Source organism: Myotis myotis, unplaced genomic scaffold (assembly GCF_014108235.1).
Source record: "Myotis myotis isolate mMyoMyo1 unplaced genomic scaffold, mMyoMyo1.p scaffold_m19_p_5, whole genome shotgun sequence".
Lineage (NCBI taxonomy): Eukaryota > Metazoa > Chordata > Mammalia > Chiroptera > Vespertilionidae > Myotis > Myotis myotis.
Window position 1 is genome coordinate 34406096 of NW_023416357.1, and position 27322 is coordinate 34433417.

Genomic DNA, 27322 nt, shown 5'->3' on the forward strand with positions numbered 1-27322 from the left:
TTCTTAAGTAAGATGCAAAAGCTCAAAGCATAGAGAAAAAAACTGATAAATTTAACTTAAATTAAAAAGTTAAAAACCACTAAAAAGTAAAATATAAGCTAGAGATTAGGAGAATTTTCAACACATGTAAGTGAAATATAACAAATATCTAGAATATTGAAAGAACTATCACAAATCTATAAGACTGTCAACATAAGAAACTAAGAAACATATCCACTTACATGTAGAGTATTTTTATGAGTTTCGTTGAGCCAAACTGACGACAGTTGCCAGGGAGCAAAATCTCAATGAATTGAGAAAATGCTCCGGAGAATGGGAGTTTTGCAGCTTATTTTATACATTAGAATAAAAGGAGAAGACGTAAGAAGTGTTATATGAAATCCATTGGTGGTAGATCAGGGAGGCGGGAGAAAGCAAAGCGTGGAAATCTCTGGGATTGGATAGAAAGCGAAATGGAGAGACACGCACTTCTTTTACATTGGTGGATACAGTATTAGTTAATAATTGACCTTTACAGCCCATAGAAATGGTATGCGTGGCCTGAGATAGCAATGCGAGATTCTGCGGTCTTGCGCGCTAGCGCAGGTCTGGAAAAGAAGATTACTCTGACATTTCAAAAGTATGTTGTCTTAGACGCAAAAAGACAAGTGACAGGCGCACTTAGGTAAAGATTGACCTTTGTCAAGGAAGCTACAGGCTTAGGACATGACTACCCACCGTGTCTGGCCTTTAGCTAGGAATTTGCATGTTCAGACCATTTTATTTGGTTACTTTTGGTTTCTGAGTTTGTAAGTCCCGCTACACAGGCCTCCCCTGAGCTAGTCAGGTTTGGTAGATGGCCTCTATTTCATCCGCAAGAGAGAGAGACCAAAAAAATTAAAAATAGGAAAATGGCATGAATAGAAAAGTCACAGGAAAAAAAAAGCTAAGGACCAATAAATGACTAAGGGAGTGTTCAGTCTTGCTAGCAATCATTGAAATGGAAATGCTTCTCTTTCATTAGAGTGCTAAGACTGTGAAAATTTAATAATATCAAGTGTTAGGGAGAATAGAGCAAACTGGACATCGGATATACTATTGATGGAAGTACAAATTAAGTGCAAACACCATGGAGAGCAATTTGGCAATATCTAATAAAGAGGAAGATGTGCTAGTCTTTGACCTGGCCTTGCATTTTTAAGTATATAACCTTAAGAAGTTCTTGCACATGGGAATCCCCATTTATAATTACAACAACACAATTTGTCGCAGTGAATAATTGGAAACCACCTAAATGATTACCAATGGGAAAATAAATTGTAATCTATTCCTACAATAGAATTTTACATGATAAATGATGAGCTATATAAAGGTATCAATGTGGATAAATTATATAACATTGAGTTGAAATGCTACAATAGGACACATTACAACTCATATTGGGGTAGGATGTATATAATATACCATTTATATAAATTTTTAATGCTTCACCAAATATATATCTCAAACTTTAAAAAGTGTGCACAGGAAGACATGAGATCTTAAAAATCGCAGCTACCTGGGAGGGGGGCAAGAGAAACAAATGGGGTTAAGGACGAGCACAAAGTGGTCATCAACTAAATCTGTAAAATTTTGTTTGAAAAACAGAACCGGAATTATTATTTTTAAATGTTTGACATCTGCTCATTCAGGGTATCTAGTGTAAATGGTGTCGACTTAAGAAACGTCCAAACACGCAGAGAATTTTTATGACTTTATTTGAGCCAAAACCGATGCCAATTGCTGGGAAGCAAGATCTCCAATGCTCCAGAGAATAACAGTTTTAGCTTTTCAAATTAAAGGGGGGAGTAAGGAAGATTACATGAAGGTGGGAGAAAGCAAAGATGAGATTACAGACTAGTTAACAAGATTATGTGCTCTTTTGAGTGTGGTTGCTGAAGGATCTGCAGAAGCATTTCAAAAAAATGTGTCAACCTAGCAGTGTAGAAACAATGGACAGGGCTTGCTTAAGGCAAAGATAAAACTTTTGCTAAAGAAGTTACAGGCTTGGAGCATGACTACCCCATGACCTGCCCAGTTAGGAATTTATGATCACATCATCCTGTGAGTTTATTTTCCATAGAATCCCTATTTTGTCCCATATTTTAATCTCTGTGTAGTTGGAATTAATACAACTTTACAAAAATGAAAGAAAAAAAAAGATTACTGTTGCCTTAGCCGGTTTGGCTCAGTGGATAAAGTGTCAGCCTATTACTGAAGGGTCCAGGGTTTGTTTCCAGTCAAGGGCACATTCCCAGGTTGTGGGCTCAATCCCCAGTAGGGGGCATGCAGGAGGCAGACAATCAGTGATTCTCTCTTATCATTGATGTTTCTATCTCTCTCTCCCTCTCCTTTTGTCTCTGAAACCAATAAAAATATATTTAAAAAAATAAGATTACTGCAATTTGTTATTACAATTTATCTGGAAATTTCAGAAAGACTTTCATACTTTAAATTTGCAGTTATCAATATAATGATATATTATGGATGAGCAAAGCTAACTGAAATTCTGTATATGATTTATCATATTTCAGTCTTTCATTTACCACAGAGAGTGACAAAAAAAAATAGTTTCATTTTAACCTCTCTTTCCTTACCTATTTTCTTTTTAGAGTGGTATAATCAATGGTTTATAACTATATTATAAAAATATCTAACATTCAAAAAGAAGGAAGAGCCTTAACCGGTTTGGCTCAGTGGATAGAGCCTCGACCTGCAGACTGAAGGGTCCCAGGTTTGATTCCGGTCAAGAGCATGTACGTTGGTTGCGGGCACATCCCTGGTGGAGGGTGTGCAGGAGGCAGCTGATCAATGTTGTTTCTCTCTCATCGATGTTTCTAACTCTCTATCCCTCTCCCTTCCTCTCTGTAAAAAAATCAACAAAATATATTATTTTTAAAAAGGAAGAGAAAATGAAGTTACAGCTAACAGCAAAGACCCTGACATACTACTAATAATCACCTACTCTTTAGCATTGTGCAAAGGACTAAGAAGTATAAAAAAATAAGACAAAGTTCCTTGCCTTCATACATTTACGAATTGGAAACAAGATGAAAGTGTGATGAGGGAAAATGCAGTAAGTTATATAATTTAGCAACATACATTGAAGTGTTGTGGGATTCAAATAATAGAGACTTCAGTGAAGTCTAAATAATTTTTCTGACATCCATGTTGCCAATCTCTCTTCGTCAATTTTGTGGTTCTTAGTTGAGTTCCCAGCAACATTCAATTTAGTTGATTACTCCCAACTTCTAGGAATGCTGTGTTTTCTTCCCTTGAGTTCTGTGACACTAGACTCTTCCTAGTTCCCCTCCTAACCCAATGTTCCTTCTTCCTTCTCTACTCAGTCACTAGGTTGTGTGTTCGATACCTAGTCAGCACACATACAAGAATCAACCATTGAATGCACAAATAAGTGGAACAACAAATCAATGTTTCTCTCCCCCTTTCTCTCTAAAACCAATCAATAAAAATAAACTAAAATGAAAATAATAAAATGCCCAGGGGTTGGTTCTGATATCCACTCTATTCTCTGTCAACTGATTTTTCCTTTGATTAATGTATCCTTTTCATAGCTTTGAAGAACATCTATATGCCAATGACTCCTCTGTCTAAATTTCTGCTTGAGTGTGTGTAATATGCAACATAAACTTCATGTGACCTAAACATAATTCAACCTGTTTCTCCATCTTTTCCATTTGGTAAACGCAATCCCAATTCACCAAGTCCCTAGCCACTGTACCTTCTTCAGTTCACTTTTTAGTTTTCTTAACATGTGTTTTATAAATACTGAGCAAACTTTTTAGCTGTATGTAGCAGGAGGGAGAAGTGCGTCTATTCCAGTTTTAGTTGGAAACTAGAATTCGTCTCTGCTATAGTCTGAATGTTTGTACCCCCAATTCATATATTGAATTCCTAATGCCTAATGTAATGGGTATTAGGAGGTGGGGCTTTAGAAAGGTGATGAGGTTATTAGGTGGAACCCTTAGAACTTGGATTAGTGTTCTTATAAAAGAGACCCTAAGCAATCCCTCACGCTGTACACGATTGGAGTGAGAAGGTAACAGCTATGAACCAGGAAGAAGGCCCTCACCTGACTACGTTGGCACCCTGATCTCAAGACTTCCAGCCTCCAGAACTGTGAGAAATAAATTTCTGTTGTTTATAAGTTACCGAGTTGGGATTATTTTGTTATAGAAGCCCAAACAGTCTAACAAACTCTCTCTCCTTTATTTTTACATTTTCAAGAAATTTATTTTTTATTGTTAAGTATCTCTAAAGTCATTTTATCAATATAATTTTGAGATGTAGATCTTCTACTTATTAATTTTTGGGCACTCTATATACGTTTCATATTTGAGTTCTTTGTTGACTATAGATAGTAAATACTTTCTCCAATTCTATACTTTTCTTCTCTAAATGTGTTTTCCTTTTATATAAACAGAAATTCTTTAAAAAAAATTTTTTTTTAAATATATAGTCCATTTTAACTTTTTTCTATTTTATGTTTAGGGAACTTTGTAGTCTCTTAAAGAGATTTTTTTGCTCACTTTTTAAAAAATATTTTTTCATTGATTTTGAGAGGGAGAAAGAGAGAGAGAGAGAGATCAATGTAAGAGAGAAACATGATTAGTTGCCCCCTGTATGCACCCTGAATGGGAACCAAACCTGAAACCTGAGCGTTGCCCTGACCTTTTGGTGCACGGGATGATGCTCAACCAACTGAGCCAGGACTTCGCTTACTTTTTAAAATTCTTTTCCTTACAAAAAAGCAAAACCCAAACAAACAATAAACCCATTGGTTTCTTTATAATATGTAACTGTCCTAGAGCGAAAACAACCCTTTCCCTGCTGCCATTACACAGTAAGAATGCATATCATGCTCCATAATCAAAACAAACATGTTATATCCTAAAATAAGCAAAAAAAATTAGATAGGAAATCCTATCTCACCTTCAAAACACCATAAATATTTCCCGCAAGTTAGCTTCCTACCAAATATTTATTCTTTACCTCTGCAATACTGACGCCTAAAAATACATTACAACTTATATGTGCATATGATAATGATGTGGAAAATAATGGAACCAGAAATGTTAATAGGGATGTACAACCATAAAAAAAAAACACAGGATAAGACTAAACAAGGTCCATTCAACTGGTTTAAATTTTCAACCAAATAGAGATTTAAATTCTTCTAAATCAATCCATGTGCACACATTAACCAATAACAAAGTTAAATATGTTTTGTGGCAAGCTAAAACAAATATTTGTTTTTAGGTTAGGCTAACATCACCATCTGGTGTGGGAAAGCTAGACTGTGGTATTCCTTTCAGGCATTTTGCATTATCATATTTAAGAACTGGTAAAATAAAAACAAATTCTAAGTCTGAATAGATTTCAGTGATTTCCTTAAATCCATGACAAGTGAAAATACATATAGATCCTCAGAACTTGAAACATTTTCTCCAACATACTCAAAACCACAAAAAGGTTCAAGGATGGAAGCTTAGATGGAATACAAATCAAGACTAATTCTACTGCAATTTACTTTGTTTATGATTGATCTCAAAAGTGGGCAGATCATCTTGCTAAGAAGCCTGGGTTAATGAATTAAAGCAGCGGTTCTCAACCTGTGGGTCGCGACCCCTTTGGGGGTTGAACGACCCTTTCATAGGGATCACCTAAAACCATCGGAAAACACATATATAATTACATATTGTTTTTGTGATTAATCACTATGCTGTAATTATGTTCAATTTGTAACAATGAAATTGGGGGTCACCACATGAGGAACTGTATTAAAGGGTCGCGGCATTAGGAAAGTTGAGAATCACTGAATTAAAGATGAAATAATAGTCTTCTTTAGAGCCTTATACAAGACACTGTAGTAAAATGCTCCTAATCTGGAGATTTATCAGTAAAATGTGAAATGAAGACTTGCCAAATAAATCAAGTTGTTTATTGCCTTTATCTCGTTCTTTCTGTAATTTGTAACACAGAGGTACATGGACAATCACACCACCTGCTCTGGAGAATCATTGTCAGGCTTATTCTGCCAGAACCATTTCTTCTTTCTGCAGTAACTGAAATGAATAAAAAGTTGCTTATTTCTTTGACTCCCAACTGGAGTATTCTAGGAAGGTCAATGTCATCTTCCTATAAAAGAACTTCAATTCATTAAAATATAGTAGTATTTGTATTTTCTATAGAAGAGACATGAAGGGTACTGTAACCATGTAGAAACTTCCTTTCTTTAATATGACCTTTCTTCCCTTTTTTAATTTAAACTGGCCTCACTAGGACCCTGACTCACCTGCCTCCTCCCTTGCATGTCACTCCCTTAATCATTAAGCCCTCAGGGCAATGAGGTTCTGATCAGCATCAAATAATCTTAGAAACAAAGCCTCGGAACTGTTGGCCAGAGATAGTTTCCATCAAACTAGCCATAACATCTAGGCCTCAGTTATGTTTCAGCTCCGGGGCCAAAAAAGTGACAAAAGCAGATAAAGCGATGCCATGGCTGACATTAGGACCAAATGCCATGATCAACTACCCTGTACCCTAGCACCAACCAATCAGTAGAGACCACAACCCTAACTCCCTTAAATCACCTGATTAATGATCCCCCCCCCCCTTATAACCCATCCCCTGGAAGCCATTGGGGAGCCAGGTCCTCGAGCATTAGCTCACTGTGGGCATGGGCCACTTCCACAAGTAAAACCCTTTCTTTCTTTGCTGCAAGCTCCTGTGCATGTCTTTCTTTTTTTAAAATTTATCTTTATTATTGAGAGTTATTACACGTGCCTGGGTTGCGGGTTCGGTCCCGGGGGGGGGGGGGGGGGGAGGGCGGCGAGCAGGAGGCAGCCAATCAATGATTCCCTCTCATCATTGATGTTTCTAGTTCTCTTTTTCTGAAATAAAACAACAACAAAAAAAGAGCCTATATGGTTTCGGGGACTGATATTGTATAAGCCACTCAGAGAGCTTCCTTGAACTGGTGTCAGGACTTTCATTATGGATGTTCAGGCTGTAGGAATCTGTCAGATTGTCATGGCTTCCCTTCATTCCAACAAAAATGAAGCTCTGAAACTTTCATATAGGTGTCTTCCTGACTGGCAGCCTTAAAGACTCAGAGCCTAACTGTGATGTGCTCTAATACTGAGTACACATATCCTGGCCTACTGCTTCATCTACCATTGCTGTGGTTCCTGCTCGTAAATGAACTTCTAGAATGCCCCCTCTAAGACACAGGGAAAATGAGCTAATCCTCCCTCTTGATTGAAACTGGACACATTCTTTCTACTTTTTTTACTTAAACTGGCCTCACCCAGCACCCTGTTTCCTTCTCCCTACCATGTCCACTCCCTAAATCATTAAGTCCTCAGGAGAAGAGGTTCTAGTCAGTATCAAATAATCTTAGGAACAAAACCTCTAGTCTGTAGGCCACAGAGACAGTTTTGTCAAACTAGAGATAACGTCTAGGTCTCAGCTGTTTCAGCTCCAGACCCAGAGAAGTTGCGAAATCAGATGAAGCGATGCCGTTTTTGACGTCAAGACCAGATGCACTGGTCAACTACTCCCTACCCTAGTACCAATCAGTAGAGATCATGACCCTAAATCCCTTAGTCACAACGATTAAAAACCTGAAAGCCACTGATTAGTCGGATCTCTGAGCACTAGCTCACCTGTGACTCCGGGACACTTCCTGAACTAATTAACCCTTACTTTTTTTGCTGCAAGCTCCTGTGCATGTCTTACTGGGCTGTGATGTGTCCTGGCAAGTGAACCCATTTAGTCCAGTAACAATACCGAGTGAGTTTTGAATTCTATAATTTAGCTTGCATGAGCCCTATATTATCTTCCTATCAAAAAGTGCATTTATTTTATAAAAATATCATACCACATCACCAAAAGCTAAATATTTTTAGGTAAGAGAATTTTATTTACAGAAATGTCACAAAGATAAACAAAATTTTATTAACACAATTTTGTTAGTAATAATGAACAGACGAATGGTTTAATATATATCACTTGATATGTGATATACATTAAAAGAGTTTTCTACTTTTATCCATTTGTGTGTTTTTTTATATTTCAATTTTTAACAAATCTAGAAATAAGACAGTATACATGAGGCATATTTACTAAATACTTTTAAATTATGCTTCCTTCTACATATACCAAGTGAATTTTAAAACCATCTGCATATTAAATGGCCTTTTTATTATAATCCCTAAATTTAACAGAGTTAAGCAACAAACAGAACTCAAAATGCATAAAAGAAACTGTCATAAATTTTTCAAAAATTATGGCTCAAGCAATATCACAAATTAACTAAGAATTTTCCAAATATCGCTGTAAGAGGTACATTAAATGTTTTATAATTAAGTCTAGAATATTTTTACTTGTATCCTTGTCCACCAACTTGAACACACCATTTGTAAACAAATAGTACATGGCAGCACCTGTCATTTTAAGGATAGAAGGAATATGAACTACGTGCTTTCATATGCATATTATTTTCTTTATCCAAGTAACACTCAGTGTTTCCATTTATCTGTGAGTGACAAGATTCTTTAAGTACTTGTGGAAAACAGACCATTCTTTACTGATGGAAAGCTTCTAGTCTTATTCGGCTTGGATCTTCTGGGTGTCTCAAAGCAATTCCATTACGAAGGAGCAGCTCAATATAAGGTGGCCAAAAAGAATCACTAATTTTGACATATGGATCATGTGGAACATCAAACAATCTATTTAAAAGAATCTAGGAAAAGATATTATTTTAAGGAATGTGGAAAAGAAAATGCATCATTTATACAAATACTAAGTGCCGTAGCAATAAAGTAAAACTATACAATTCTCATCTCAATCACACTTCATAATATCAATATCTCAATTATTGAAATAAAATTTTCATCTATCATTAACTTTAGCTATTTCAAGTACATATCTGAGGGGCATAAATCTTTTGATCTCACTTAGGTATGATGATAATAGAATTAAATATTATTCCTATTTTAAAGCAATTACTTATTTTAATATACTTAAAATCCTTCTTACTTTTCATTGCTAATTCTAGTAGATGCTAGAAATAATTAAATGATAAAAATTCAACTTTAAAATGAACATGTAGACTGTTTTATTTTTTGCTAAATTTCAGTTTATATATTGTTTACTTTTATCATTGAAAATGTAAGTTGGAGACAAAAAATGGTTTCTAATTCTAAATTTTAGATGAGATCTCAGGGTATACTATTGGAAAATTACACACGTATTACCCAGTTAATCACTGCTAATATCAGCCACATATATGACAACTTTTGTTTAAAAAAAAAAAAAGTTAAGTCATCCATAAGAAACAGTAGTTTCTTAGTTTCAGTATAAACTGGAATAATTAGAAATATATTAAAATGTTCTAATATAACTTGATATATGATACACAAAAATGGGTATCATATGAATCTAATAAATATTTGTATTTTGCCTTTTCTTTTCTTTTCTTTTCTTTTTTGCATTTTGCTTTCAGAGCAATAATATTCTTTATTAAGATATCTTGAGGCACCAAAACTATTTAACTGGGTAAAAATGGAGACTTGAGCATCCAATTCATAAAATTACAATGAAACAAATTTAATGATATCACTCTTTCTCCTTAACTTGACAATTAATTTAAAAAGACACACTAACCCTAGCCAGTTTGACTCGGCTCAGTGGATAAAGTGTCAGCCTGTGGACCGAAGGGTCCCAGGTTCGATTCCAGTCAAGGGCACATGCCTGGGTTGTGGGCTCAGTCCAACGTGCAGGAGGCAGCCAATCAATGATTCCCTCTCATCACTGATGTTTCTATCTCTCCCTTCCTCTCTGAAATCAATAAAAAAATATATATATATATATATAATAAAATAAAATAGATAAAAAGACACACTAATTGTTAAATATCTCCCTCTTCATAGACTATTTTACCTTCCTCTCTGCCCAATTCGCAATGGATTGTCAGACCAAGATTTCTCAAATATTTAACATACTTGATAACTGGATGACGTTCAAAAGCATTTTTTTAAAATGTCAAAGAGCCCGGCTGGCATGGCTCAGTGGTTGAGTGTCGACCTACGAAGCAGGAGGTCATGGTTCAATTACCGGTCAGAGCATATGCCCAAGCTGTTGGCTCAATCCCCAGTGTGGGGCGTGCAGGAGGCAGCTGATCAATGATTCTCTCTCATCACTGATGTTTCTATCTCTCTTTCCCTCTCCCTTTCTCTCTGAAATAAATTAAAATATGTTTAAAATAAAATAAAATAAAAAGGTCAAAGATATTTATAAAAGAAAAGGCAAATGTTAAGCAGAAAAAGGTATTTCTTTACCAATTCTATAATTATTTGGAATTACTTAGTACTCACATTATGAAAAAAAAGAGGCTGATGTTACTTAAGGAAATATTATGTATGGATTTCTACAATTTTGTTAAAAGAATCCTTAAACTATGTACTGTGTTTTCAATAGAATGTAGAGTTGCTAACTAAAGATACATTTAATGTAACAGCGTAAGATTTCATTGTGTAAATATTAAATAATATAAAATTTTCTTGAAGTAATAATCTTGGAATATTATTAAGAGTAGGCTCTAGCCGAAACCGGTTTGGCTCAGTGGCTAGAGCGTCAGCCTGCGGACTGGAGGGTCCCGGGTTAGGTTCCGGTCAGGGGCGTGTGCCTGGGTTGCGGGCACATCCCCGGTGGGAGATGTGCAGGAGGCAGCTGATTGATGTTTCTCTTGCATCGATGTTTCTGGCTCTCTATCTCTCTCCCTTCCTTTCTGTAAAAAATCAATAAAATATATTAAAAAAAAAAAAAAAAAGAGTAGGCTCTAATTTCATGTTCTTTAAAAAATGACACTATTCTTACTAATGCTATATAGAAAACACAAACTAATTTTATACCAAAGATAAATTAACATAAGTATATCTAATAAAGATTGGTGTTTACCTTAAGAACTAAAGCAGTACTTTTTCTTTTTCAAGCCTATGTAAAATTATTCACAAATCACTAATTAAGAGACATCTTCAAGACAAAACAACTACACAAAACACTTACCTCTAACATTTCATGCAATGTTATCAGCTGTATATTTGATTCTTGAGTATTTTTCTTTGAGAGAAATGTGAATAACAAAGAATTAACATTATGATTCTGCCAATGGCAGAATATTAAACTATACTTATTACAAAAAATTAATATTTCTTAATTGCAATGGTACAAGGTATACTAAAACCAAACACCTATAATTAGGTGATTTAAAAAGAATTCTGAATATAAACGACCTGCTTGTACTAAGTCATTTTCATAAAAAAAAAATAAACAGTTGAAACAACCTCTAAGACAGTGAAATCTTTTGCAATTACTAGAAGATATATCTCAGACTATCTGTAAATATAAAATGGATGCTATATTATATATATTGTACACTGGCATATGTAAAAGTCTAGTGTTTGACCTCAGAGGGAAGGTAGGGGAGGGTGGGGGTAAGGGGGAGAGATCAACCAAAGGACTTTCTATGCATGCATACAAGCCTAACCAATGGACAAAGACACCAGGGGAGTGAGGGCATGAGTGGCGGGTGGGGGGGCAATGGGGGGATAAGGACACATATGTAATACCTTAATCAACAAAGAAAAAAATTTTTTTTAAATGTCTAGTGTTTGAATCTCCCAATCAAAATAACCCAAACAAATGACATTCCAGAATGTATTTATATAGCTTCAGTACAGGAAACTTGCTTCCCAGGGAGCCTTATTCGTTCATCTTTCTATAGTTCTTGACAGTTCGTAATGTTAACTGGTTCTTTATTCTTGAAATGACAGAATTTCTTCCAATTCCATGAAAGAGTTCCTTAAATATTTGAAGGCAGCTATTATGAATCTCAAGTCTTTTCCATATTAACCATTATTAGTTCCTCCAATTATTTTTTATAAGCCATAGACTTGTAGCCCTTTCATATTATGGTTGTTCTTTAAATGTGGCCTAATTTGTCTTTTCTGCTTTTTTTTAAAACCCAGTCTCCACAATGATATTGGTGTGATTTGAACACCAAAGATCAAAAAGAAGACTTATTTCCATACTTGTAGATGCTGGAATTCTATTCATTAAGTTTAAGATTACATTAGCTTTTGGACATCTATTTCACCCTATTAACCTCTACTTGAACATAGTGTCATATTTATTTTTTTAATCCTCACTCAAGGAGCAAGGATATTTTTTCCTTTGATTTTTAGAGACATTGGAAGGGAAGTGAGAGGGGGAAAGAGAGAGAAATATTGATGTGAGAGAGAGACACATCTATTGGTTGCCTCCCACACGCACCCTGACAGGGGACCGGAATCAAACCTTCAACTCAGGTACAGGCCCTTCACCAAGAATCAAGCCTGCCACCCCCAGTGTGGAGGGGAATGATGACACTTTAACCACAGAGCAACACTGGCCAGGGCACATGAACAGATTTTAAACAATTCTTCTGATTTTAAAAGTTACACGTGCTCATGGAAAATATTCAAAATAGCAAAAATGAAAAATCTCTCCTATGATCCTAGCCCCTAGACATAAGCACTATTACATCTTTTGGTATAAATTAGACATATATTTTAATCATCTATGTTTTACCCATTCAACAACAAATTGTGAGCATTTCATTAATTCCTTTGATAGTGAGTGTTCAATACATTTTTTAAAAAATATCTTTTATTGATTTGTTTTTTAAGAGAGAGGAAGGGAGAGGGAGAGGAAGAGGGATAGGGAGAGCGTGGGGAGAGGGAGAGGGGAGAGAGAGAGAGAGAGAGAGAGAGAGAGAGAGAGAGAGAGAGAGAGAGAGAGAAAGAGAGAGAAAAGAAACATTGATGTGAGAGAGAAACACTGATCAGTTGCTCCCTGCTCCTGCCCCACCAGAGATCAAACCTGCAACTTAGATATGTGCCCTGACTGGGAATCGAACCCACCACCTTTTGGTGTATGGGACAACTCTCCAACCAACTGAGCCACTGGACCAGGGTTCAATAGGTTTTTTAAAGCTGCATTTTCCCCATCATATGGATAAATATAAAAAAATGTATTTAACTCCTCTTGTATTGTTGAACAACAAGGTTGCTTCTAATTTTTCAATAAATATTTTAATGCAATGAGGAATTATTTCTCTACATCTATCTATGTGTGTGTCTTTGAAATGTATAATAAACATAGAAATATTTATCAGAAATTTACACTTGATCCTATCTGAAACAATTTCATACATGCATATACACATGAATGTTTTCTTTAAAACTTACCCTTTTCTTTTTAACATTTCTATCAGGCAGAGGAAAGTGGTCTTCTAGAAACTCACTCAAGGTAACCAATAGTTTCTCCTTATATTCTTTTACATCATGTAGTTTAGTTTTCAGCTCTTTAAAGGTTCTAAGAGATTTCAAAATAATGAAGAGAAATAGTTCACTGACAAAATACCTAAGTATATAAAACTGGTTATTCATAAGGTTGATCAAGAACTCAGTTCAAATTTCATTTGCTCAAACCAAATTTAACTAGTTTTATGAAAGTAATATTCTCTATTTAATATACAGGGAAACTAAAAGTCAAGTCATTCATAGAAGATCATGTAATAATAGAAATCAAAAGCTGGTATAAGACTCATTGTTTCTGGTAAAATTTACCCCTTTTCATGTTAAAAAAAAAAGAAAGAAAGGAAGAAAATACTTTCTCCTAGTTTAAAAACAGGACACAAAAATAATACCTTGATTCTGTCACAATCTGATGTTTCAATTCATTGTGTAGTGCAATAAGAGATTCAAATATCTGTTGCTGTTCATCCAACCATTGTTGCTCCCTTTCAACACAGAAAAATAAAACATCAATGCCAATAAAGCAGCCAAATAAAACATCAATGCCAATTCAACAAATCAATGACTAATAGTAATTATAAATATACCTTTCCAAGTCTTCCTTTAACTTTTCATTCTTTGACTGAATAGTAGATAGTACCAATTCAAGATCATGTCTCAATTTTTGGAACTAGAACAAAATAATTCATATTAATTGCTTATTCTTTAATCATATAACTAGTTATATTTCTGAATGATAGTAAAATTTATGTTTAATTCTAAAATTTATATTCAGAAATTAACAGCAAAAAATCTGAGCAGAAAGTCTTTAAAATGGACATAGAGAGCAGGTGCTAAGTTCTCTGTAATATTCCATTGTCAAATTCAAAAATATAAGACGGGGTTTTTGAGCAATACATTACATACTGAAAGGCAATTTAATGGTGAGTTTTCAGTAATCAGGTAAATTAGGTCTCCTTTCTAAGGAGACTATACAAAAACAAACACAAATCAATATTATTCATTCAACAAATATTTATTGACTGTCAGGCATTGTTGAAGGGAGTCAGGGATGCAAAGGTGAACAGAACAAAGAGTGGAATCCACACAAACAAATATATAATTCCAGCGAGTGATAAAGTCTATGAACAACAAAATAAGTCTAGCCCTGGTTGGCTGGGCATTGTTTCATGCACCAAAAGGTCTCCTGTTCAATTCCCATTCAGGGCACATGCCCAGGTTTCAGGTTAAGTTCCAGTCGGGGTGCATACAGGAGGCAACCGATAGATGTTTCTCTCTCACAGCGATGTCTCTCTTTCTCCCCATCTCTCTTTCTAAAATCAAGAAAACCGCCAAAACCGGTTTGGCTCAGTAAATGGAGCGTCGGCCTGCGGACTGAAAGGTCCCAGGTTCGATTCCGGTCAAGGGCATGTACCTGGGTTGCGGGCACATCCCCAGTAGGAGATGTGCAGGAGGCAGCTAATCGATGTTTCTCTCTCATCGATGTTTCTGACTCTCTCTCTCTCTCCCTTCCTCTCTGTAAAAAATCAATAAAATATATTTAAAAAAATAAATAAATAAAATCAAGAAAACATATTTTTAAAAGTAAATAAATAAACAGATTTAGGGCAACCTCAATCAAAATTCCAGTAAGCTTTTTTATGGGATAGAAAGACAAGCCAACTCTATATGAAAAATAAAACAATTTTGGTAAAAAACAACAAAGTTAGGTAACTCATACTATTTATTTTCAAGACTTATTACAAAGCTTCAGTAAGTAAAATAATGTGGTATTGGATTAAGACAGAAACACAGAACCAAGGAAGAGACACATCCAAAGCACAGAAAGGAGAACAAATAAAGAGTCTAGAAACTGATTCACCCATACATGGTAATTAAATTTCAGTAAAAGAAAAGTCAAAACAGATAGTTCTTTGGAACAATTTGTATCTATATGCAAAAAATCAACCTTTAACAACTTATTTCATGTATAAACATTATTTCAAAATGGATCATAGACCTAAATGTGAAACCTACAACTTAAGATTTCTAAAAGAAAACATACATGAACATCTTTGTGACCTTAAGTTGGACAAATATTTCCTATATTTGAGCATAAACTTTAAGAGTTGATAAAATAGACTTAATCCAATTATGAGCTTATGTTCTTCAAAAGACACTTAAGAGAATAAAAAGACAAGTTTCAGTGAAAGGGTTAACTCAGCAGGCCAAGGTTGCACAAACTCTGCACATTACCAAGAAAGATTTTTCTTTAGGACTGGCTCCTGGTGGATTCCTGGAAGAGAAGCTATGAGACACTGGAATATTCTGCCTATTGCGAGTGTTTTGCGTATGCCCGGAGCCTTGGGCCAGTTGGTACCAGTCTGATTACACAGTTTATTCTAACTATGTCATTCTTGGTAAATGCATTTTTGTTCTGGGACCTGGAGTCTGCATAGCTGAAGTCGGTCAAGGAGGCCCTGCATGCATAGTGATGGGACTCCTGATAAAAACCATGGACAATAGGCTAAAATGCATTTCCCTGGCTTTTTTTAAAAAAAATATGTTTTTATTGACTTTAGAGAGAGAGGAACGGAGAGGGATAGAAAGAGAGAAACATCAATGAGAGAGAAATTTCGATTGGCTGCCTCCTGCACACCCCCTACTGGGGATCCAGCCGGCAACCTGGCATGTGCCACAACCTCTTGGTTCATGAGCTGATGTTCAACCACTGAGCTGCACTGGCCAGGCTCACTTCCCTGTTGGACCACACTTTGACCAAGTTGTCACACATAGTTGCAGGGAGAAGTAAACACATCCACTGGGAAAGGACAGCTATACGCTTGGCCCACGTGCCTTTTCCCTTTGCTCCTTTTAGCCTGTATCCTCTCACTATAATAAACACAACCATGACTATAATAGCTCTTCTGAATGCTGTGAGCCTATCTAGCTAATCACAGAACCTAAGAGTGGTCTTGGGGAAAACCCTGACAGTTGGCATCAGAAGTGGACTTTTTGGCCAAAGGAATGGTGGCATCAGAGGTCTCCTTGACGTTTCAACAGTTTGAACAGCTATAATTCAACAAAGGATTTCCTGCTCAACAAACACATCTGAGAGATCCGAGTATTGAAACAACTGAAGGTGGGCAAGAAGAAGAAAACGGGGGAGGTGGAAAGGGAGAAGAGCTGAGTTGGTGCCAAGGATGCAGCCTGGATCTCGTGGCCCAGAATTCACTGTGAGGTTCAGCCTAAAGAGGGGCAGAATCAGGTTAGCACTGGTACTCCCTTCAGCAGGGAGGAGCAGAGAGATACAGTGAGTATTCCTGAAGGAACGGTTATTATGAACTGTGGCTGAACCCAGTGACCTGGGCAGGGATGACAGGCACACTCTGTGACTAATCCAGGGTTGGGTGAAGACACAGAGGGGAGGCCGCTGAGGTTTGCCAGTCACCATTACTGGGAGAACAAAGCAACAAAGACAGCCGCCCCCATCCATCACAGCTGTATCTGGCTGCAGTGGACAGCACTGGGATTTCACAGATTTAGAACAAATTGTCCACCACATTCCCCCATTGGGTCTGGCCTGTGACACTGAGGCAACCTGAACACAGAGGAAATGCCCACCTTCCCAGGGAACACAGGACATTTCCATCATCCTGCCGAGACCTGAAAGTCAGAGCTGTGCAAAAGACGAAACAACTTGTGCATCAATGCCACCTACTAGAAAACAGTAGAAAGACTTCTTATCAATTTAATGCCACTCACATATAGATACCTCAGTAGAGAAGGAATCCACCATGAATAACCAAGATAACAGAGCAGCTCAAAAATAAAATTAAAAATCTCCAGAAAATAAACATGAAGACATAGAAATACGTAATTTAAATAACAGAGAATTCAAGATTGCAGTTCTGAAAAAAACCTCAACGAGTTATAAGAAAATACAGATATGAAGTTTAATAAACTCAAAAATAAAATCCATGAACAAAATGAGTACTTTACCAAAAAGATTGAAACTTTAAAAAAGAACTTTAAAAAATTCCCTAACTTGACAAAGGAAATAGGTTAAGTCCAGGAATTGCAGAGAGTCCCAAACAAGATGAAACCAAAGGGGCCCACACCAAGACACATTATAATTAAAATGCAACAGGTTCAAAACAAAGAGAACCTTAAAAGCAGCAAGAGTAAAGCTGTTACTTACCTAAAAGGGAACTACCATAAAACTGATTTTTCAACAGAAACTATGCAGGCCAGAAGGGAGTGGCATGAAATATTTAAAGTGATGAAAAGCAAGGACCTACAACCAAGATTACTCTACCCAGCAAGGCTATCATTTAGAATGGAAGAAGAGATAAAGAGCTCCCCTGACAAGAAAAAGCTAAAGGAGTTCATCACCACCAAGCCAGTTTATAAAAAATGTTAAAGGGTCTTCTTTTAGAAGAAGAAGATAAAAAATATTAATAATAAAATGTCAATAAACATATATCTTTAAATTACTTTTAAATATAAATGGATAAAATGCTCCAATCAAAAGACACAGGATGGCTGAATGGATAAGAAAAAAGACCCATACATATGCTGTCTACAAGACTCACTTTATGAGACTGGCGCGCTGCCTACTGCGCTAAGGATGCAGCTAAGACTCACTTTAGACTGAAAGATACACAAAAGGATAAAACAGATATTTCATGAAAAAAAAAAAAAAAAAAAAAAAGCTTGGGTAGCAATACTTATACCAGACTTTAAAACAAAGGTATAACAAGAGACAAAGAAGTACCCAGTAATTCCACTTCAGGGTTATTTATCCAAAGAAACCCAAAACACTATGGAAAAGACATATGTATCTGTATGTTCACTGCAGCATTATTTAAAATAACCAAGATATGGAAGCAACCTAAATGCCCATCAATAGACAAATGAATAAAAAAGAACTGGTACATATACAATGGAATATGATCACTTCACAAGTTATATAAAGGTCTAATCACCAGGTAGTATACCCGAAAGTAATATAACATTGTAAGTGAACTGTAATTTTAAAAAAATTAAAAAATAACAGTAATAAATATCAAAGGTCCAAAAATTATAAAATATTTTCTTCAAGAAAGCATAATTAATATCAAAATAGAAAAGATGGTTTTAAAGAATCTTTATCCTATTCCTTATGGCATGAACTTACCTAAAACATTTATAGTAGGGTGACTAAAAATTCATTAAGTGACTTACCTCTTCTTTTCCTAATGTTACCAGGACCTCTTCACTCAGTGGAAGTACTATAGAAACAAAATTAACATATGCTTAGTTAACTTTGAAAAATCAAGAATTTGACTTTGTGGTTTCTCAGATACCACTTTTCCTTTCCATTTAATGTTACAGAACTTTTTATGAAATATGTACAGTTTATGAAATTATTCTTATTTAGAAGCTCTACATATATATTAATTTAGACCAATGGTTGGCAAACTGCAGCTGGCGAGCCACATGCGGCTCTGTGGTCCCTTGAGTATGACTCTTCCACAAAATACCACGTGCAGGCAAGCATGTACAGTGCGATTGAAACTTCGTGGCCCATGCGCAGAAGTCGGTATTTTGTGGAAGAGCCACACTCAAGGGGCCAAAGAGCCGCATGTGGCTCGTGAGCCGCAGTTTGCCGACCACTGATTTAGACAAATGTGCTATCATGCATTTTGTTTTTAGTGGCTTTTTCTTTTCTTGCTTTGTTTTCCCAACCATTAAAATTCAAAATTAATAACCTCTAGTGCATTCCTTCTGTGCATAGGATCCTATTCATGTATACATATACACATTTATCTGTTCATATACATGCAAGAGTTATTAATTTTGTCAGTGCTGGTTTTACAAGAATGGGATCATACCATACACATTATTCTTATCTTTTTAAAAAATATGTATTTATTGATTTCAGAGAGGAAGGGTGAGCGAGAGGGATAGAAACATCAATGATGAGAGAGAATCATTGATGGGCTGCCTCCTGCATGCCTCCCACCAGGGACCGAGCCCACAACCCAGGCATGTGTCCTGACTGGGAATTGAACCGTGACCTTCTGGTTCATAAGTCTACACTCAACCACTGAGCAACACCGGCCAGGCTAGTGATCATTAATTTGCCATTACTTTGTTTACAAAAATATAAACCTAAAAATAAGAATCTTACTTTCAGGAGTTTCTTTCTGCCATTGACTGAGTTCAGCAGTTAAACATTTCACTTGCATAATTAATAATGACAGCTATAAAAAAACAACAAGAGAATAAAACAAAATCATTTCTTGTAGAATATTCATAGCTATTCATGATGAATGTGTAGAGATTTTTTATACATTAATACAAGGTCTTAACATAAATGGCTAAGATAATAGCTACCTAAACTATAAAAAAATTATCACTCCAAACAGAATTCTGCTTTAAACCACATTTATAGCTCACAAATTGCCAGTTACATTAGTGATATGGTATTAAAAAATGATCAATTCTACTTCACCACTCAATCTAAAACAAAAGAACCTAACTACATTAAGTTTATTCCCTAAATTAATATATATATTTTTAAAAGGATGCTATTTCTTGCCAACATTTTTAAGACAAATTTGCACTAAAATGCTCTTTTTCCTCTCTATGCGTTTTTAGGAAAATTGCAACTGTTTTTAGCCGAGTAATGAAAAATAACTTCAAATGCATACATAGAGATAATTATAAAATGAGACTGGTTCCACAAGTCACATATAAAAAAGTTTTACTACACAACAGCTTGTAAATTAGCCAAAGATAAATTTAGGACGGGTATGTTTCCATTACTAGGAGGCTCCAATCATTGTAATGTTGATAATTACAAATTTATGTGATAAATATTTTGCCTGATGAGACCACAAAATTAAAGTCATGTGTGGTTAAAGCTAAATTTCAGCACGTTTCATCTCATCTATATAATTCTTATTAGTAGCCAAACATAAAAAAAATTCATATTTCAAAAATGCAGTAGGTATTACTTCAATATTTACACTAAAAGTACTGTCTTTTTAAACCAATTTTTATTATACAGAGCAGGTAGTTCCTGCTTTGTATTATAACACTGCCTGTTGAATAGTCATAGGTTAAAAAAACACACAAAACCTAGCCTCTTTAAAAAATTCATATTATTATATAAAAATGCATTTGCAGGTATTTAAATTATTTGCCAAAGGAGAGTTTAACATTATTTTCTTATAGATAACTAAATAAGAATCTGGGAAAGTTTTTTATTAACTATAAAGTGATGTATAAATGTTAATTATTATTATTACTAGGAAGTGGTAACAAATTCTTAAAAAGCAGTATCTAAACTAGGCAAAACTATCCTAATGATAAAGAATTCATGTATTTTCCAGCACATATTAGGTTGAAATATATAAAATTACTAATATTCATTTTTAACCTATTAAAAAACAGTAACTTCATACAGTTCAACCTTGTACTATATTGATGAAACACAGCTCTTACCTTGCCAAAGCCCAGCTAAGGCAAACACTCAAATTATTTCTAATCTATAACAAAAGCATAATATGCTAATTAGACCGATGTCCTTCTAGACGACCTTCTGAACGAAGCCACAGTAGTGGGAGCCAAGGCAGAGGCAGCCACTGTGACAGCAGGGGCCAAGCCCCTTGCACGGATTTTGTGCATCGGACCTCTAGTCCTTTTATAAAATTAAACAACCTTTTCTTAAAAAATATTATGTATAAGGGTAGTACTTCTAAAGGTACATAAACATAAAAATTTGAGAATCTTGTCATTCTCTCATTTAAAATAACATTTTGCTTGAGAAAATGAATTGTTTTAATTGAAGATTTTAAGTCTAATAGGTATACAGAAAAGAGTTAACAAAGCAAGCCCTAAGATTATCCGTAAAGGTCTGCTTACAAAGGTGGCATGCTCCCACCAGTATGGGAGAACTTTCGTTGGACTCATTTGTATATTTTTGTCTTTGTTCTTAGAATTTTTACTACTAAAACATTTTTAACTCTTTTTTAAAAAAATATGTTTTTATTAATTTTAGAGAGAGAAAGGGAGAGGGAGAGAGAGAGAGAAACATTGATCAGCACGCCCCCTACTATGGATTAAACCTACAAACTGAGCATGCGTCCTGACTGGGAATCAAACCAGTGACCTTTTGGTGTATGGGACGATGCTCAACCAACGGAGCCACAGCAGCCAGGGCACATTTTTAACTCTTGTATGATCAAATACATCTAAGTGTTCATATATATAATGTGCTCATAATATAGATATACATATATACATATATATATATAATAAAAGCATAATATGCTAATTAGACCAGACAGCCGAACAACCTTCCAGACGTCATTCTGGACGTCCTTCCGGATGAACTGGGGCAGTGGGGGCCGAGGCAGAGGCGGTTAGGAGTAATCAGGTAGGCAGGTGAGCAGTTAGGGGCGATCAGGCAGGCAGGCAGAGTGATTAGGGACGATCAGGCAGTTAGGGGAGATCAGGCAAGCAGACAAGTGATTAGGGGCGATCAGGCAGGAAAGCAGAGTGGTTAGGGGTGATCAGGAAGTTAGGGGCAATCAGGCAGGCAGGCAGAAGTGGTTAGGGGCGATCAGGCAGGCAGGCAGAGTGGTTAGGGGCGATCAGGCAGGCAGGCAGAGGGGTTAGGGGTTATAAGGCAGGCAGGCAGGCGAGCGGTGAGGAGCCAGTGATCCCGGATTGTGAGAGGGTGCAGGCCAGGCTGAGGGACACTCCCCTCCCCTGCACGAATTTCGTGAACCAGATACACACACACACACACACATATATATATTATTGATTTCAGAGAGGGAGAGGGAAGAGAGACAGAAACATCAATGATGAGAATCATTGATTGGCTGCCTCCTGCACGCCCCCTACTGGGGATTAAGCCCATAACCCAGGCATATGCCCTTGACAGGAATCAAACCGGGACCCTTCAGTCCGCAGGCCTACACTCTATCCACTGAGCCAAACCGGCTAGGGCTAAGTGTTCTTTTATAATGTCTAGATTTTTATTAATAGCCAAGTTCTCCCATGTCACTAGGTTGCACAGTCTCCTTGCTTTTCTTGTAATGAAATATGATTGTACCACTATCATTCCTTAACTAATTCATCCCTTTCCCATACATTGGAACTATCATCTTTGTTATTTTAAATTCTTAATCTGTTGCAAAGACCCTTTGGTGTACTCCTAAACCAATTCCATAGGTCTCTGATTATTAAAATGGATATCTTAATCCTTTTTTAAGCCTCGGTAAAATCAGCTACGATTCCACACAGATAGTAAAATACCTGTGGCTACTGTACCTAACACAAAGTAGAAAAGTCTTTGTTCTAATTTTTAACAAAGTACCATAATAGCAGCCAAGGGGCAATTGACTCAACAGTTAAATGTATGTATAGCTGTGGAAAGATAAAAAAGAAAATATTCTTATTTATTTATAATAGCTTATTCAAGATAGTTTTTAAAATACTTCTCTTAAATCAGAAAGAGTAGAGAATTATCCGAATGATTAAGCATACAGGTATTAACAAAACTATTATACTTGACAGATAAACTTCTTATCCAAAACAATGAATTTCAAAGAAAGGAAGGTTTCATACCTGAGCATTTGAATCAGTGAGTGTCTCGGTTCCAATAAGTGATAATTTATTCTGATACTTGATTTAAAAAGTAAAAAACAAAAACACAGAAAAACAAGTCACACTATAACCCAAGATTTCCTCTCCCTCCCCTTTTATACCAGTCAATATCATATTCTTTTAAAACAATACACAATTACCTGATGTAAGACAACAAATTGTTTTTAATTCCTCACTTTCTAAGCAGGAGGGTAAGGAAGGCAGCCAAATTGGTCCCAAGATGAAGACATTAAAAGTAAAAGGGTATATAGACTCTATACAGAATTTAAAAAATTAGTATGGGAAAAAGGAACAAAGAGCAAAAATGAAAACTAGGGTGAGTTAGAAGCTGGATAACGGGAAAATGGGGAACAAGAGGGAAATAACTATAGGAAAATAACAAAAGAGGTAAGAAGACAGTTATGATTATAAGAAAATAAAGCCTTTTAGAGACAGTTTTTTCTGTGCCATTAAAAAAATCCACAACTGTTAATAGCAATTACTGGTATATCTGAACAAAATTATGATTAATTTAAATTTTATTTGTGATTATTTCTATTTACAATATCTTCTACAAATATATATTTTTATTGATTTCAGAGAGGAAGAAAGAGGGAGAGATAGAAACATCAACGATGAGAGAGAATCATTGATTGGCTGCCTGCTGCCCACCCCCTACTAGGGATCGAGACTGCAACCCATCAAGCCTGCAACCCAGGCATGTGCCCTTGACCAGAATCAAACCCGGGACCCTTCAGTCTGCAGGCCAACACTCTATCCCCTGAGCAAAACCAGCTAGGGCAACAATATCTTTTTTTAAATAAGAGTTTAGTTGAGCCAAATAATGACATAGGCCGTGGAGCAAAATCTCAAATGTTCTAGAAAATAACAATTTTGTAGCTTCTTTTATGCATTTGAAATTAAGGATGGAAAGTATATGGAGGTGGGAGAAAGTAAGGTGGGTATTGGATTACAGGATAGTTAACAAAATATGTGCTCTCTTTTTTAAATTTCCAACTGAAAATTTACTGGGAAGAATCGAATGTGAAAAATGGCTGTAGCCTGCATCATATACTATGATACACTATCATATGCTATTTCAAGTAGAACAAATTTTTACCAAAATACTGTAGTGTACCAGAAGTGACTCTATCTCATGAACTAAAAAAATATATATATATATACATTTCAAAAATAATATTTTCTAAAGTAACTCGTACTTTTACTCAAACTCCAGAATTGGGTGTCCTCTAACTTCTATGTTCTCTATCTCAGGAAGTAACTCCACTAATCATCCATTGGCCCAAGCCAGGAACCTGAAACTATCCATAACTCCCCCATTTCACAACAATTAATCTCCAAGTCCTTTTGGTTCTACCCTCTTAATATCCCTTAAATCCATTCTTCTGTTTGCAATGACAGGAGTTAGCCCTTCAGTACTTCTTACCAGGCAGGACTACTACAGCCTCCTAAATGCTCTTTCTATCTGTAGTCTCACCTTTCTTCAAAACCACCAGAGTAATTTTCTCAAACTATATATCTCATCATATCACTTCATATTTATAATCCTTTAATGGCTCCCCACAGTATACACTCAACAAATCTGGTCATGTTCTTGCCCCTAACTATCTCTCCAGTCTCACTTCACAAGTCCTCTCTTCCTAATTTACATAAGTCATAATAGTCTACATGGAGTTCTCTACCAGTAAACTCTTTCAACCTTTATATATTTTGTTCCTTCTACTTTGTATACCTCTCCCAATTTCACAGGCTAACTCCTATAAATCCTTTAGAAATGAATTCAGTCATTACCTCTTTTAGGACACTATCCTTGACCCCTTCAGTCTAGGTTTAGGAGTCCTCCTAAGTACAGTCTTTGTATTTCTAATATAATGGTTACTGCCTTCATTAGATGATAATCTCCTTGAGGGTAGGGATTGCTATAATTTTTTTCTCTTCCTACAGTTCATCTAGTATAAACTTCATTGAATGTTATAGGTCTAAAACTTATATAAATATTTATCGTACAATATAATGACGTTCAGGAATCAGCAGAATTATTTCTCAAGTCCATTATTGAAATAGAAATCTTATAGTAATTAATTGATATATCACTTTAATCTCTTGATACTTACTTCTTCCAGATCTTTCCACATTTCTTCACATTTTTTAATAAGTTCTTCCTTAGCAGTTGTAATATCTTCATCTGTAGTACTATCTGGATCTAGATCTTGGTTACTCATTGACATTGCCTTGTGATTTCCTTAGCCTTATAAGAAAACCTAAAGTAAAAAATATTTGTTGAACACCTATTACTTGCCAGATACTCACCTAGGAGCTAAAGGTGTAACAGTGAACAAAATAGATTAAAATCCCCTCTATGATGGTGCCTACATTCTAGCTAAGAAAAACAAAAATAAGCCTAAAAATGTTAAAAAATCATACTATAGTACATCAAATGATTTATAAGTGCTATGAAGAAAAGAAAAGCAGAGAATATAGCCAGTGCTCAGGAAGGGGCAATGTATTTTACATAAGGAGGCCATATGAAGTCACTGAGAAGTTGAGAACTGAGCAAAAACAGAAAGGAAATAATTGCGATCTGGTGATATTTAGGGGATGACGATCCAGGTGAGGTATCTGGAAGTGCAAAGGCCTTGGGCAGAAGATGTAAGATAGAGAACACCAGATGAGGTCAGAGAGATGATAACAGATCATGCGGGCTCTAGGCCATTTTAAGGACTTAGGCTGAGATCGTAAGTGATTAAAGAGGAATGACATGATTTAAATCACGTTTTAACAGTATAACTCTGGTTAATTACAGCCAAGTAAGAACAGAAGCAGGAAAGCCTGTTAGAAAGCTATTGCAATAATCCAAGGATTAATATTGAGGCTGTACCAAATGTCTAATTCTGAATATATTTTTAAGATAGAGCCAGTAGGATTTCCTAACAGCTTACATATAGTGTAAAATGAAGAGAGGAGTCAATTATTACTGAAAAGGTTTGGACCTGTGCAATTGGAAAGATGGAGTTGCCAATTACTGAGATGGGGAAGATGGTGGAAGAAACAAATTCAGCAAGATTAAGAATTCAGTTTTGGCCTGGCCAGCATGGCTCAGTGGTTGAGCATCGACCTATGAACCAGGTCACTGCTCAATTCGCGGTCAGGGCATATGCCCAGATTTCGGCTCTATCCCCAGTGAGGGGTGTGCAGGAGACAGCCGATCAATGATCCCCTCTCATCACTGATCTTCCTATCTCTCTCTCCCAGCCTGAAATCAATAAAAGTATGTATATTTTTAAAAAATGTGTATACATTTTTTGGGATACCCTATATTTGCACAAGTCTGCATGGGTATGCTTACTGCAGCATTATTTATTAAAAAAAATTATACTAGTAAGTGTAACTCAACAGATTGTCTAGGTTTAAAACCTGGCTTCAATACTTACAAGCTGTGTGACCTTGGGCAAGACACTTAAACTGGCTGTCCATGTTTCCTAATCTTTAAAATGAAGATAATCAGACACACAAAAAAGTGATCTGATTAGAGCAGAAGGCAGAGAAGAAATGAGACCAGCTAGGTAGAATAGGCCAGATAAAGGGAGTCTTTAAAACTAAAAGCAAAACAAACAAAAACCCTTAGAAAGTACTTACTACCGGCAGTTCCTTTCCTGTACCTGGGGTCCACATCAAAGCAAAAGTAAAGGAGAGATTCATCTAGTTTGAAATACTGTAGGTAACCAGGAGACTGCTAAGTAGGTTTTTTTTTAAAGCAGTGATTTATGGAGGTCATTTTGACAAGTTGTACTTAACGGATTAAAAAACAAAGGATTAAGATGGTAAATGTCATGTTGGGTGTTTGTCTTTAACCGCAGTATATTTCCTTTCTTTTTTTAAAGAAGAGAGCCAAGTCCAGAAGGCCACTAAGGGCTGGAAGCCTAGGCCAGGGTGCCGGCGGAAGGGTGAGCGGTCCCGCCGTGGGCCACTCGGGCAGGGCTGGGTCTCTCCCCAGAGAACACTAGCCAGCGCTCGCCACCTTCTTCGGAGCGTGTGTGGGAGGAGCGAGCAGCTCTGGGGAGAAGACCTGTTGGGAGCACTGGCGGGAGCCCAGGGAGCTCGTTCCTTCCAATCCCCACCGCGCCGTCCTTCTCCCCTAACCCGCGGGGTTCTAAAGCCGAAGAGCCGGGCTCCAGGCCCCGGTTCCCAGGAGGTCAGGGTCCCGGTGGCGCGGTCGCCCCGGCCCGTTTCTTACCACTGACGTCCCAGACCTGCAGCCGCCGCCTCCAGCTGTCAAC

The 27322-nt window shown here is 36.3% G+C and overlaps 1 protein-coding gene across 3 annotated transcripts; it reads right to left on the bottom strand.

Moving 5' to 3' along the window:
* Nucleotides 1-6004: 6004 nt before the first annotated feature.
* Nucleotides 6005-27322, bottom strand: CENPK (centromere protein K). Of its 3 annotated transcripts, XM_036310477.1 has the most exons (11): nt 27280-27320; nt 25160-25306; nt 23007-23063; nt 19555-19627; nt 18606-18652; nt 13988-14070; nt 13793-13885; nt 13332-13458; nt 11110-11163; nt 8621-8785; nt 6005-6104 (listed from the first exon to the last, which is right to left on the bottom strand). In XM_036310477.1, the coding sequence occupies exons 2-10, from the start codon at nt 25271-25273 to the stop codon at nt 8627-8629; spliced, it is 807 nt and encodes a 268-aa protein (XP_036166370.1). In that variant the 5' UTR covers nt 25274-25306; nt 27280-27320; the 3' UTR covers nt 6005-6104; nt 8621-8626. The 3 variants fall into 3 exon arrangements, with proteins under 3 accessions (XP_036166370.1, XP_036166369.1, XP_036166371.1); XM_036310476.1 differs by lacking the exon at nt 6005-6104 and having other exon boundaries at nt 7941-8785; XM_036310478.1 differs by lacking the exons at nt 6005-6104; nt 11110-11163 and having other exon boundaries at nt 7941-8785; nt 27280-27322.

What these genes read in the sequence shown, in the direction of transcription:
- CENPK (XM_036310477.1), bottom strand. Translation starts at nt 25,273, where the DNA reads ATGTCAATGAGTAACCAAGATCTAGATCCAGATAGTACTACAGATGAA. An exon ending in TTAAAGGAAGACTTGGAAAG is followed by an intron (nt 13,886 to 13,987) that starts GTATATTTATAA and finishes CTGTGTTGAAAG; the next exon opens with GGAGCAACAATGGTTGGATG. An exon ending in CATTGCATGAAATGTTAGAG is followed by an intron (nt 8,786 to 11,109) that starts GTAAGTGTTTTG and finishes ATCTTTTCCTAG; the next exon opens with ATTCTTTTAAATAGATTGTT.